Below are 14467 nucleotides of genomic sequence, written 5' to 3' on the forward strand. Positions count from 1 at the left end.
CAAATACTAAATTTCCGCGAAATCTGCGCTTAAAAAGGCAAACATTGTGTCACGTCTGCACTTAGAAATGCCACAATTATATAAGATCTACGCTTGGAAATGCTTAGAATTTGTATGACCTAAGCTGTGCTACAATAAATTCAACGTTATCAGTTCTATATTGCACATGATTATTCCGGGGAAATGTTTAACTCAACGCTAGAGACCGTGTATTGTACTTAATTTTGAAATTTCGAGGACGGGTTATTCAACTAAAATTTTCCAAAAGATAGATTTTTGACCCTCGGTAAAATATCAGAAAGGCCGACAAATAATGCGTTTGAATGTCTATTCAGTCTTGGAGTGAATCAATTAAAAATTAAGTTTTACGAGTTTTATTCGAAACGAGTTAATTCGAGCATGTAACTTTGATTTGCTCAGAACAGGATAGATCAGAAAAAAAATAAACAGGAAAAAAACATTTAAAAAATGCGTCCGAATTATTTTTTCGGTCTGTCCAATCATTCAGAATGGTGAATTTTAACACAGACGCAAAGAAGGCGGTGAAAACTGTGGTCTTCACCTCATCCACAGAACACGTAATTTTAATTAGCATACTCAAATGCAATAAAAAAAATATCGGTACGAAAACTTTTTCCATCAAAACGAAACTGTTAACAAATTAAAAGAATTGTGTAAATTCAAAATTCGAAAAACATTTGTTGATCTCGTTAGTTTCACCTGAAAATTAAACTAATGAAAAATTATCAGTTCGCTCTGAAAAATGAACCATTATTGCTTGATATAATAGCAATGTTTGATGACTGGCAGATCAAAAAAAATGGATAGTGAATATCTGAAGTATATTTCCTGAACTCTTTTTTCTCCGGGTCACTTATCAATAGAATAAAAATTTGAGCGTCAAATAACAACAGAATAATCAGGAAACTATTTGCAGGTTACCACTTTTTTCTACTTAGTTTGTTTTGGGATAAAGAAAATGTGGAAAATTACTTGATGTGTAGCTTCAACAGTTAAATCATTAAGCATTCTGCTTGGGTTTTGCAAAATTTTCATAAGAAAACACCGAATTATGATTGCGCCGTACTTGATGTCGCCCGCACCACAGACGGACATCGTTCTACCTTCTGTTTTGATGTCGCAGAAAAAAGCTTTGAAAGCACACGTCAGCTAAACTCCCCTTCTATGAATGACTACCTTAGAGCTTATAATACCACTCGAGCCGTCTTGCAATTTGCATTGTTGAATTTCAACATTCGACCTATATTAAGTTCTTATTAGATATCGACCGATCGTTGTTTAACTTGTTTTTCGCGGAAGTAAATTGTTGCTCGTATCCCTACAGGAGTCGGCTTCAATTGAGAAAATTATCAACGCAATGTTTTGCCATAAAAAGCCGCTGTTGGTCTCTTATTTTCTTTAACTTTCTAAGCTGTTATTAAGAGAACTTGTCTAGTGCTTGATTAAGTATCTTTGCATAGAATGTAACTAAGTATCTTTCATTTTTTTTCTGTTCATCCTACGCTTGTTTAGTGAGGCTTGTTTGTTCCGTGCAATACACATGAGCACACTGTTAGATTTTTCTAGATTGGACAACAAAGAGCTATTCGTGAGTCAAAATCTTTGCACAGCATGTAATTAAAACATTCACGCTAAAATTGAATTAATTCATCTTATTTACAGAAAACTTGTTATGAGTAAAATTATATAACTATGGAGTAATATATTGTTAATCAATAAAAATTAGCTCAAAACTAATTGGATTTCCATTTGAGAAGCGACATAAACACTAACATAATTTAAAACTAACACTACTACAACACTACTATTACATACCAGATATTTCATCAAGGTCGGGCGAAATACTTGAGTATTATTAAGATAAGCCAGAAATATCTGGTATTGCTCTGTTATGTTGACATAGAACAAATAGAGTCGATTAACTTTGAGAGGTTGATTGAAACGAATAGAAACTCTTCAAATAATGTCATCAAATAATTGATTGGTAAAATGCAAATTTAGTTAAACCTGAAAAACGGATTAATAATATTAAACAAATAGAAGAACGATGAACAAAATAGAACAAATCGGTCTCACCAATTGTTGAAAGAGGCAAGTTTTCACATGAATTGTGGGGATAACATACGAAGAAAATTCAAAAGTTGAAATACAAAAATGATGTAAAACTACAAATGCAAAGAACGGGTAGAGAAAATTGTAGTCAACAAATACGGACAAATTGCAAAAATAAGAGCCATCGGAAGTGTGACAATTTGATATTTTAATAAATATCATTATTCTAATTAAATAAATTCACTCTCACGTACTGCAAAATTTTCACTCTTATTTAACAGTTATTTAACATTACAGTTTAAGCAGTTCACAAGTTGAACAGTTAAGTCATTTCTTCACAAACGTTTCGCTGCGTTTCATCATCTTGTAAACAAACGTCCGAGTGTTCCTCATTTTCCACTTTGTTACAGTCGGCGACTTCAGGTCCACTTGTTTGTGATTCTTCCACATTTCCGGAGTCATTCTGGGATTCTTCAAAGTCATCTGTAGCTCCTGTTTCTGGCTCCTTTTTATTCGTTGAGCTGTTATCGGTCAATCCATTATTGGTCGACGCATAGTTAAGCTGCGTTTCTGCCTGGATCGCGTGATACTGGGCTTGACATTCGCTTTGAGATCGGAACCAGGAGGTTTGGAAATGCTCCGGGTGGTTTCGGATTGTAGTGTTTGTGATGGTACCATAGCAGGTGTTTGTCGCCTCTTGAGAAGCGTATGAAGGATGGTAGTTTTGAGTAGATGGGTTCGGATAGCATTGTGCATGTATGTTGTGCGACTGCTGATTGTGGCTGACTGATGGGTAACTGAAACTGGTCGACAGTTCCGTTCCATTATTCAAATTAGTAGAGCTATTACGACCTGGTTGATTTAAATTGAATCCGGATTCGTTGCTTGGCCTGGCGTTGGCATGTGCGACTTGATTTTGGAATCCAGAGTGGTAGTTGGTCACCATTTGAGGCAGAGTGTAACCAGCATCTTTTGCGTTCTCAACAGTTGAGGCGTCTCGATTGGAGTTCTCTCTCGATTGCCCTGTTATTTGGTACCCAGTAGCTTGTTGCATCATTGCCTGAGAGGTATCAAATCCTGAAGTTGAAGAGAAGTATGCAGAAGGTTCCGAGGTGTCATAGCTTCTGCTTTGATACGTTGACGAAGTAGTGAGCATAGCATTGCCATGATGCTGGTGATCAGGACTGTCAATAACATTAACCTCAAAATTGTCATCTTCGGTCTCAACAATATAGTCTGAATCCTCGTTGTTTTCATTGCTCTCGCCGTTGATATTGTCTTCGCCGATTACGTCATCATTGCACAGCTCGTGGTCTGCAGGATGTGTAGTGACCGGAATAGTTGCAGCAGACGATTCCATTAAGCTGTGGTGACTCTGTGACAATATCCCCTCATAGTCCTCACATTCATCTTCATTAAGGAGATCATCTTCAGAACAAATTGGAGGCAAGTTCGAGAAGGAGCTCTGATAACTGCTTTGCCCTAAACTGTTTGAGGTCTGGGATCCACTGCCACTGATTGGCAACATGCAATCTACCTGTTGATTTGGGTTCTGATGTGCCTGATCATGGTAATTCATGTCGTATGAGGTACTGGCAGTAAGCTGCATGTTATGACTATTGCTAGCATGGCTGAGAGAAGCAGTGGATTGCTGCTGTTGCATTGATTGGGTCGAGTTGAATCCAAGTCCATTGGCGCAGTAGTACTGTTGCAGCATGGTCGCATGAGATTCATCAGGGTATGTTGTGGTTCTGCTCGCCACTCCCAAGCAGCAGTAGTTAGAGCACTCACCCCGCTCCCCAATTACACCTGCGGCCTCCTCATACTGTTTATCATCTTCTCCATCTTCTAAAGAGTCGGGGGAATCGCACATCGACTGTCTGCTAATTGCGCTATCATCCTCTTCATCGCTCGAATTCCCGTATCCTTCACTGGAACTAATTGGTTTCGAATGTCCAGCAGTGATGTTGCCACTGATCGTGTTGGAGTTATTGGCACTTGATAAATGCGCGTGTGGTTCCACGCTATTATTGCGATGTTGCTGTAGCCTTAACAAGGTATAGAAAAAGTGGGTTCTCACTCTATACAAGTTGAACTCAATTCTTCCTGATTGGTTCCCGCAACCTTGTTTAGAGCAACCGCAGGGGTAGCTTTGCCTGTCAACTTGACATTTGATCCCGTTGAGGGCACAGATGCATGTCCTCGGATCACACACCACTCGACAGCTGCAACCACAATCTTCTCGAGAGACACGAATCCATTCGCACTCTTTATGCTCACTCACATCTATCTGTTCAATCCCACTCTCCTTAAGCAGTTTGCGCCTTTTCTTGAGAGGAACCACCTTGAACACAAACGTACCTCAATTAATCACCAGTAACAAAATGCGGTTCAAAGTCTTTTTAGGCCTGAGCATTTTTGACCCACATAGAATAAAATATAGAAAAAGCTGCCTAACTTAAGGAAAACTCACGAAAACATCTGTACAGTAGAGCTTTGTTGGACGACCCAATTTCTACAAACTGTCAAAACTCAAGAGCATAAAAAAACAAAATTCAATTTAATCTTCTGTATTCCAATGTATCCTATCCAGAAGTGACATATGACAGCAATGATAACGCAGTATAAAGATAACTCTGGTAATTAAGTTCTTAGAAAGAAACAAGCATATGCTCATGATCTATGCTGTGAACCATATATTTAGAATAAACACATTAAAAGTAAAAGTACTGCCAGTTATTCTAAAAACAATTCCACTATCAAAATAATATACAACAGCAGTGATATTTTCAACTTTTATGCGTGACACGGTTTGGCTGATGTCCATTAATATGCGCTAATTTGTTCATGAAGGTGTTACTGTTATGAACCCAGACTACAGCTTTTCAATATCAAACGACGATTCTCAATTTCATCTTCATCATATTATGAAACCTGATATATCTCAACCTATGGAAAAAGACTCCTTTGTTCTCTGATAATTTAAAGTTTCAAACGGCCGCTGACTAATTCCACAAAACGGAAACTAATGTAAGACCAATGAAAATGGAGCAAACTATATTTCAGTCAGCAAAAACGGCAATCAATATGCCCTATTATCTGGCCTATGTAAAAACACGGTGTAACTGGATTCCTGATGAAACTGTGGCAGTCCCTATTATAGACGAAAATACGAAAATTTTGGGTTAAATGTACACAAAATTGGGCGGAAGACCCATCCTTTATCACGACTCACGAGCAGATACCTATTCATAGATCTCTTTATTTGAAATTTATCCATTTATTAACTTAATTGAAATATTCTTAATCAGCTTTCTCTGTTTTCATGCACCCTACTAACGAAAACTACTTTAAAGGGAAAGAAAAAAAACTGATACTTTAAGGGACAGGAAAAAACGAAACCAAAAGTTCTCTTAGTAATTTTTCAAAAAAAAGTTTGTTTTTCAATCCTAACTTTTTCTATCATCAAAATCACCATTCCCCTTATGCAGCTGCTCAATGCTATCTGAGTCAACAGTAAGTACATATAACTGCCAAAAAGTACTACCTTGAATTTTCAATGTTAAAAAGAAGAACAAAAACCGACAAATGTCGAAAGAATTGCTCTTGAACGACAGGCGAGGCAATTTAATTCAGGGACTGTAGCATAGATCAATTTTTCTTTATGGGTGCAAAAAAAACCTTTCCCTGCCGGGACCTGAACCACTGACCTCTCGATCCACAATCAACACCCTAACCACTGAGCTAATAATCACTTAACTTTGCTTTCCAGCAACCGATTTTATATTAGCAACAAGCGTTACTTCAGAGTGAAAGCAATAGCGATCACTCAAAAATGAAGAACGGAAGCGTGAAAAAGTCACTTGTGTGAGAAGTCAAAAAATGTTCTAGAAGAAAAGCGCAAAATTGCCAAGCAAAAAATTTGCATAAAAAAGACACACTTTACGATAATTGCTATGAACTTCGTTCAAGAGCAATGTAAAATGATTTAGAAGTAAAGGGACAAGATCCGAATGCTATATTTGATTTTATCAAACGTATCATCACGTAAATTTTACAGAAAAAAAGCCCGGTCAAAGCTGCATCCAGAATACTCGCCTCTACAGCCCGCTTGCGCAATCCTTGTCAAAGAAAAATAGCCGGCAACTTGCCGGATAAAGCCTCTGTTGAACCGATTGACGCACAGAAAAAAAAAAGAAAAAACTAAGAGATATAAATTGACAGAATTTTCCTAAATGCCAAACTGTTCTTATTTGGCTTGCAAATTCTGAAGATTCGGTTAGATACCAAAATTACACTTAATTCAGCTTCTAAGCTGAATGCTATTAAGCATAATTCTAATGCCAGCTATCAATCGCTTAAATGAACTTTGATAACCTAATGCACACTGACAGGGTTTTATACGTTTATCCAGTTTCTTTTGATTTTGCTCTTTTGACTTTGACTGTAATTCACTATATTGCGTAATTAAATGCCTGAAAGAACTTAAAATCGAAGTGGAAACAGTGAGTGCGGTAAGCCAAACGTGAAAATTGTGACTTATGTAAAGCGAAAAACGTGATCAAAAGGTAAAGCGAATTACAAACATAGCAGGACAAGTCCTGACCTAAAGTTAGAAAAATCTTCATTGCCTAAAAAAATCTAAAATTAGAATAGATGACAGGATTGGGAAAACCATTTAGAAAATCTATAAAAAAGGTAAAAAAATTAGTAGAAATAAAAGCGCAAATGCCGTATGTGAACAAAAAACCACTAGCGAAAAATCGAAATTTCGTTCAAACACCGTTTTCTCACTCTACTTAAAATTTAGAAAATCACCCCGCAAAACCAATCGCTTCTTTTGCTCCACTTCATTTCGGCGTGATCAAAATCATCATGACAAGAATCATGAAAAAAACAGAACAGATCATGAAAAGAGTGAACAGAAAAGACAGCGCCCCAATACAATTCAAATTCTTTGAACTGTTAAAAAAGGAGAGCGTCTGAATAATAGCCATTGAGAGGCGGACGGCGGCTATTAAAAAATAAAGTGAAAGCAAAGTAAAGCCGACGTAAAAGCAAGCCGAATGTTATGTCATAGTTATGTAATCTTTCAGAAATATAACATTGTTAACTGTAACACTCAAGACTGCGCAAGTATTTGCAATTTATAATTCTAAAGGCTTACAGGTCCCAACTATTTCAAAGCAAAGAGCACGATTTTTTTGAAAAATAAACCTTTAGAATGTAACAGCAAATAAAACCAAAGCTTTATTCAAATTCTAAAGTAAAAAAAAAATAATGCTAAAAAATAGCAGGATAAAAGCAACATTGAAAAGTGTCCTCATTTGATTGCGTGCAAATTAAGAAATTCGAACCATCACTTTTTCCAAGACAGATCATTTTAAAATGATTATATATATGCTAATGCGTTTGTTGTCTGAAATAGATATCATATCGATCGGCAAAAACTGACCAAACATTAATGACAGGCTTGCATGAAGTTTCTAACCGCCAAATAAGATCGGATGATTGTAAGATTAAAATTTTAAAATGAACTTAAAGCCTTGCATATCTCTATTAGAAGTTATTATTTCGATTCAACTGAGATTGAAACAAAAAAAAATAAATTTAGGTTTAAATGATTCACCGTTGTCTGGAAAGAAAAACAACGTGGAAAACAGTCCCTCAACTGATACTTTGAACCAGGCCAGAAAAAATCGGCTGAGCGTAAAACCTCTAATTTTTCCGAGACAAATGTCCTGACCAATTCATACACAAAAAACATAGCTGGCAGATTGCCAGAAAATAGCCGCAATAGCTTCGTAGATCTGCAGTCTCAAAAAAAAACAGGAAAAAAGACAGACCAAAAATATTCGTCTTTTCATTGAGGGCTGATCTGTTATATTTTGATTAACAATCTGTATAAGTTATTGCTGCCTCTATTAGCTGCTCTCTAATAACCTTCATTTAGAGTGACACACACCCATTTGACCTTATCTCTTTGAATTAAAGTAGATAAAAGTCAATTTCAAAGTGAGGAAGTCATTTTTGTGAGAGGTAAGTCAAGTGTGGCCAAAAATTTAATCACGCGAATGAACAAAAAAAACTCTCTCCGACGTCACACACGCACTTCAGTTGAAATTGCATGAACGAATGAACAAAAAGCAGATTTGAAATCAGAATAAAAAACCAAAAGAAGGCCAACAATAGCCCCAGCTATCGCTGTGCGGCTATTAATAAAGGTTTTGCAATTGCCAAAGAAAAAGGGTCAATGTAGCAAATAATTGTATTCCTCAAAGCATCACTGACTTCTGAGAAACAAGTCAGACATAAAACGCTTAGAACACACGCGTTTGCTTTGAAACAAGCTCAAATGTTTTAAGCTTTCACCGAAAAACTATTTTGCAGTCCCTTCTGACTTCAAATTTAGCTGATAATTTTGACAGAAACATGCACTGTAGACACTGTATTAGAATAAAATTTAGAGTATAGATTTTGCTACAGATAAGATTTGTGAGTTCATTAAAATTTGTGAGATATCAAATGAGTTCATTGGTAAGGAGTTCTTACCTCTAGACAGAAAGAATCCTCCACTTCCTCAGGTGTCATGTTGTCATCATAATCTGCCATCACGTGGCCACCTTGCACTCCTTCACTGTTCAACATCACATTGTCATGTATGTCGGCTACACACTCTGATTCAGTTGCCGTTGAAGAATCGGTTGCATCCCGTTCACCACTCTCTTTCACACAGAATTCACTGCTATCTAGTTGTTCATGAGCAACTTCAAATGTTGAGGTGTTGACATTCAATGCCGTTCCGTTGTCACTGTCCACTTGGCGCTGCCCAGCAGCGCTATCAAGCAAATCTGTTTCTGATTCCAGTTGCCTCTCGTACAAATCACACTTGGTTGGAACTTCGTTTTCTACCTCGGGTTGCGTTCCAAGTCTGTTTTGATCATCAACTGAATTCTGAGGCTGCAAGGTTTCGCAGTCTTTCCTGATTGAGATCTCTTCGCTTTGCGCAGAAGTGCAAGTGAGGCCTGAGGATTTGATGGCACTAGAGTTTGATTCGGAACCTGGTCCTTCAAGGCGTCCAGGAGCATCCAAACTTGCTGGGTGAGAAGTAGACGTATCTCCTTCAGCAAAACTGTCTGCGTTTCTGGACTCATTTTCGATGGATATATTTGAAGTAGTGTTATTACTGCAACTAATGGTGTCAGAAGAGGCCGAAATGAAGGCGCCGTTTGTAGGGTTCTGTTCGTGGGATAGTGGTGGGGATGTAGGACATGGCACGTAGTGTATCTTCTTGGCAGGCGATGGACAAGTGGACGGATATTGTGATTGGTCGGTTGAGGTACATTCACTGCTAACAAGACTCAGATTGGGGAGAGAATTCGATCGATCTCGGAGGAGTTGTCGTTTCCTGCAGTGACGCACTCGCTTGTAGTCTGAGAAGGAATACTGCTCCACCGACTCGTGTTGCGGTGACATACCTACGGAAAAAGTAATTGAAATTTAATCCCTTTAAAAACAAATCACTACGAGATTAATAGTCGACCGAGTATAAATTTGAATCATAGATTTTTTGGGTTAGTACTGTCAATTTTATGACACATACGGTCTATAAGGAAAAAGCCCTAAAAGAGCTTTCTCAAAATTGATATTTAAAATCAAAAACTAAAGACTCAAGAATTAGGGCATAAAAGTTTGGCACCACTTAGATGCACACTATTGCTCTTGAACTAGTAAATGTTCATAAAAGAAAGTTCCATAAGTGAGTTCATAAATCATTTTTTTTGTGAGGTAAGTCACGCAATTAACCTAAAAGCAGAAATGACGTCACGGTAAGACGAAACAAAAATCTGTTAGACGAAGTAAAAAAACATAGCAGGACAAGTCCTGAGGTACAATTCAAAGAATTTTCATTGACTAAACAGAAAAACTAGACCTAGAATGGTTTATGAGTGAATTCAGAAAACCATTTTTAAAAAAATGAGATCAAAAAATAAGAAAAAAAAATCAATGTCAAAATGCCGCATGTGAACAAAAAAACCACTAGCGAGAAATGAAAATTTAATTCAAACAAAAAACTAGGCCTAGAATGAGCTGTGAATGGATTGGGAAAACCATTTAGAAAAAAATCCGATCCAAAAAATCGAAAAAAACAGTAAAAATCAGAGTGAAATTGCCGCATGTGAACAAAAAACCACAACCGAGAAACCGAATTTTTGTTCAAACACCATTTTCGCACTCTACTTTAAAATTAGAGCGAAAAAAATTCACGCCACAAAACCACTCGCTTTTTCGCTCCATTTCCTGTTTCGGCGTGACCAAAATCACTACTCCAATTTGACTTCAAAAATCATGAAAATGTGTGAACAGATCAAAAAACAGCGCCCCAATACAATTCAAATTCTTTGAATTGTAATTAGTAGCGCAATAATAGCCGCCTGGAATTGCTGACGCGGCTATAAATAATACTAAGCCGTCTGCTTTGAATTGACTTTGCCAACAATGTCTTAGTGTATTCAAAGACAGTGTCTTTTCACATTCTTGTCAGCTTTCAGATTACATCTAATGTACTCGTATCAAACAACCTAAACCAAAGTGCTAGCAACTGTATGAGCGTCTCATTAATTCAAACTTTACACATTAAAACTTTTTTGAAATTGGCTAGAACTATTCAGTTTATTGTTCACTGCTCAAGATCTAGTCCCAAACTGAATTGATCTAGTCCAGAAAACCAAAAGGAAACTCAACATTGTGATGACTGCAAGCAAATAGCGCCCACTTACCTAGAGTAGATCCGCCCTGAGCAGGTACACAAGTGAAGCCCTGCGCCCTTGAAAAGTAGTAGACGGTGACCTTTCCAAAGTGGATCTGTCTCTTCCTCAAGGGGCGGAAGGTTCTATCCACGTTGTGCTTGTTGTATTTACCACATCCAACTCCACTTCCACCAGATGAGACAGATCTTTGCGTATTGGCGTCACTCACACAATCTTCGGATGTTTTGAGAAAATCCGACTCTTCGAAGACAGATTTCTTTTCATCTACATTAAAAATCATAACTAGGAGGAACAGTTCAACAATTCGATTAACGTTTTTCACCCTTTTATCTATGCGTTCAAACACAGTTCTAATTGCAAGCAAACTATATCACAGGCGACTATAATGACAAAAACTAATAAAACCAGCAATATTTTAGTGGCAACATCTTGACGAACAGTCAAATGGTCCGTTAAATAGACACTAATCCTACACAGTCATAATTAAAAGATGCGACCAGCTTGATTTACTTAGAAAATCGGAGATTGCTTCACAGTTGAAAACTTAGTTGAGGGAACTACTTCCTTCCCTGTGATTTTTTTCACTACCAACTATGAAGAAACGAATTAGCTTTTTGCGCTGGTTTTCATAGCCTAATAAGCGTTGGATCATCTCAATTCATATATACATTATAAACAAAAATTATAAACACTCAAGAAATTTTTTAAAAAAATAGATGATCTTAAACTATCGGGGTAAGAAAACAGATCCGAATGGAGTAATTGCGATTATATTTATACACCTCTTCAATAATGACAAATTCCTAATACATCCCGCAGCATTTAACATTTCTGCAAGATTTAAAATGGTTCCAGCATTCAAAATTCTGATGTATCCACTATCTGAGAAAACAGCTGTCGGATTGCCAGAAAATAGACGTAATAGTTTCGTAGATGTGCAGTCTCAAAAAGATTGTAAAAGAAACAAGACCCAAAAAGAAAACTGTTTTTATTAAATGCTGGGATGTTAGATTTGATTGAAAATATGTATAAAATATTGCTGCTTCCATACTGGACGGCGAAAATAAGTTAGCACCACCTATTTTCACGAAGAAAAATTGAATTTTTGAGGCAATACTAATCCAACTTAAGGATAAATAATATTTATCACAAGATCACAATTTATTTGCATCTTTTCTCACGTGTTTAACACAAGTTCAAACTTAGCCATAGTGGAACAAAAATGAAAACACATCACATCTTGAGACAACTTTCTTTATACTGTGAAATTTGGAAGTTCATCAACTTTACATTGGGATTTCTGATGAGTGGGCATTGCGTTTATTTGAATTTCATAGGTAGGCGAAAAGACTAGTGTAGGGGATCAATGGTGTAAAACTTGTATTCACAATGTTACTTAAATTTGGAGTATTATTGCCTCAACAACTTGAATTTTTACTTCGTAAAGATAGGCTGTGCATCCTGCTGCTCATTGTGTCAACTCATTATGTCGGCTGTACTTTTGCTGCTCATTATGTCAACTGCTCTCAAATAACCTTCAATTAAAGTGACCCGCAATAACTTGACCTTATCTCTTAAGAATTAAAGTAAAGAAAAGTCAATTTCGCAGTGAGATCATTTTTGAGAGAGGTAAGTAACGTGCGACCAAAAATTTAATCACACGAATGAAAAAAATCTCTCTCAACACCAAGAGTGAAAAATAACGTCAAGCACGCAATTCAGTGGCAATTGCATTTACGAATGAACAAAAGGCAGATTTGAAGTTATTATCACGTCAAAAGGTTGTAAAAAATCGACAAAATGAAAAACCAAGAGAAGCCCAATAAGAGCCCCAGCTATCACTTTGAAAGAATGCTGCTGGATACTTCTACTGATCATCACTTGACTACGCCCTCTTGATGACTTATCAAGTAGGTTTGTTCTGTGCTACATAGTTTAATCAGATTACTGCCCATACTCGGCAGATTGACAGCAAATAGCCGCCATTGACTACCAAAACCCCGATTCGGATTCACGAAACACAAGATGAGGAGAAAATGATTGATGTACGAGAATATTTCTAAAGTGCAAACTAATTTGATTTCATTCCGTTGTTCGACATAATGTATAAAACCCTAACTGTGAAGTCTAAGTAGCAAAACCTACAGAATAGCTCTAGGTTAAATAGTGAACAATCAATTGCCAAAAGCCTAATTCAGAAGAAATAGGCAAAATACTTTCCCCATTTTTTAACCCCATTTTTTAACAAATACAACTCAAAATCAAAATCTATTAAATTGAAAGACCACTAAAAATACTAAGTTCACCCAAACAACTCTCAGAGGCTACAAAAATGGAAGAAGATTACAAAACCTGCTAAAAAGCGTCCAACAGGGCGAAATGGCAAAAATAGCTCAGAATTGCGCCTAAAAGTCTAAAATTTCGTCGAATGGTCAAAAAGGCTTCCAAACTGACTAATACTAGCTGAGATAAGTGAGACAAAAAACGTTATCCCATGATACTGGGTTACAACTAAAAAAAATTCTTTGACAGAGCCGCACCTGTTCTCAAAAAATTTGCTCGCTTAGCGAAATTTGTTCTATACCATTTCTCGCTCTCTCTCAGAATAAAGCATTAACAAAAACTACTCAAAACTCTCTCTCTCTCTCTCTCTCTCTCTCTCTCTCTCTCTCTCTCTCTCTCTCTGCTTTTGACTTTTATTCAGCAGATTGACCAAAACACTTCTTTTCACGTGCAGCATTTACTTCTTTTATTCTGCGTAAATAGAAGTCACTGATTTAAAAAAAAGGTCCCCATAACTCCTCTTCGAGTCGTAAGACAATTCTTTGAATTGCAGAAAATAGGAGCGAAATAATAGCCTACTGAGAAGATTAGGGCGGCTGTCAATAACCTACTTGAAAACAATTTATTTTAGTGATTATGTTTCTGAAAATCATTCCCATTCTCACCAGGTGTGGACTCATCAGTGAGGTCATTGAGCATCTCGTCATTGCTGCAACCTACTCCACTGTCCGTGTCTTCACTAGAATTGGACGAGGCGGATGAGGACGAAGAAGTAGTAGGACTACTAGAACTACATGCTACTACTGCTGATGTTGCATTAGGACAATTTGGCCGTGTACTGTGTTGTAATTGCATCTCGGATGTCTGTTGCTGCTGTTGGGATTCTGTTTTCCGAGTTGGTTGACATTCGTTTGTTGACGTAGTGGTGGTGAGTAAGAGGTCAGAAGGTGCCAGCACCTCCCGTTCATTCTCAACTGTATGGCGGACAGATCCTGTAAAAAATAATTCAGGACAGTTAAAATTTGCATTCAAATTTTACACATTTTTAATTGGGGGACACTTTCAATTTGAATTAAATTTACATACATACAAACTATATGTAATATTTCACAGCACGCTAACGAAATTGCTAGTGACCTGGCCAATTTTTTTGTTTTGCGCACATGCTCTAAATTTTTTACCAATTTTTGAACAAAATTGACAGCGACATTTCACAAATAAATGTATTTATAAGGCCTTTAATTCTTTCACATAAAGTAATTCTCTAACTACTAAACATTTTTGATAATTCTTTGCTTGTAATTTTTCGTACTTAATTTTTGGTTTCTCGGAATTTACTG

At 36.9% G+C, this 14467-nt stretch overlaps 1 protein-coding gene across 2 annotated transcripts in view; it reads right to left on the reverse strand.

Annotated features, from left to right (window-relative positions):
- Nucleotides 1–1646: 1646 nt before the first annotated feature.
- The window catches only part of LOC142339211 (uncharacterized), a 72145-nt gene continuing 59324 nt past the window's right edge, over nucleotides 1647–14467 (reverse strand). For both annotated transcript variants that reach the window (XM_075389057.1, XM_075389058.1), the window contains 4 exons: nucleotides 13793–14119; nucleotides 10854–11108; nucleotides 8626–9551; nucleotides 1647–4417 (listed from right to left, as the gene is read on the reverse strand). In XM_075389057.1, the coding sequence (XP_075245172.1) occupies nucleotides 2396–4417; nucleotides 8626–9551; nucleotides 10854–11108; nucleotides 13793–14119 (3530 nt within the window). In that variant the 3' untranslated portion in view covers nucleotides 1647–2395. The remainder of the gene's footprint in view (nucleotides 4418–8625; nucleotides 9552–10853; nucleotides 11109–13792; nucleotides 14120–14467) is intronic.

The sequence above is a fragment of the Convolutriloba macropyga genome, chromosome 5, assembly GCF_964194025.1.
Source record: "Convolutriloba macropyga chromosome 5, txConMacr16.3, whole genome shotgun sequence".
Classification (NCBI taxonomy): domain Eukaryota; kingdom Metazoa; phylum Xenacoelomorpha; order Acoela; family Convolutidae; genus Convolutriloba; species Convolutriloba macropyga.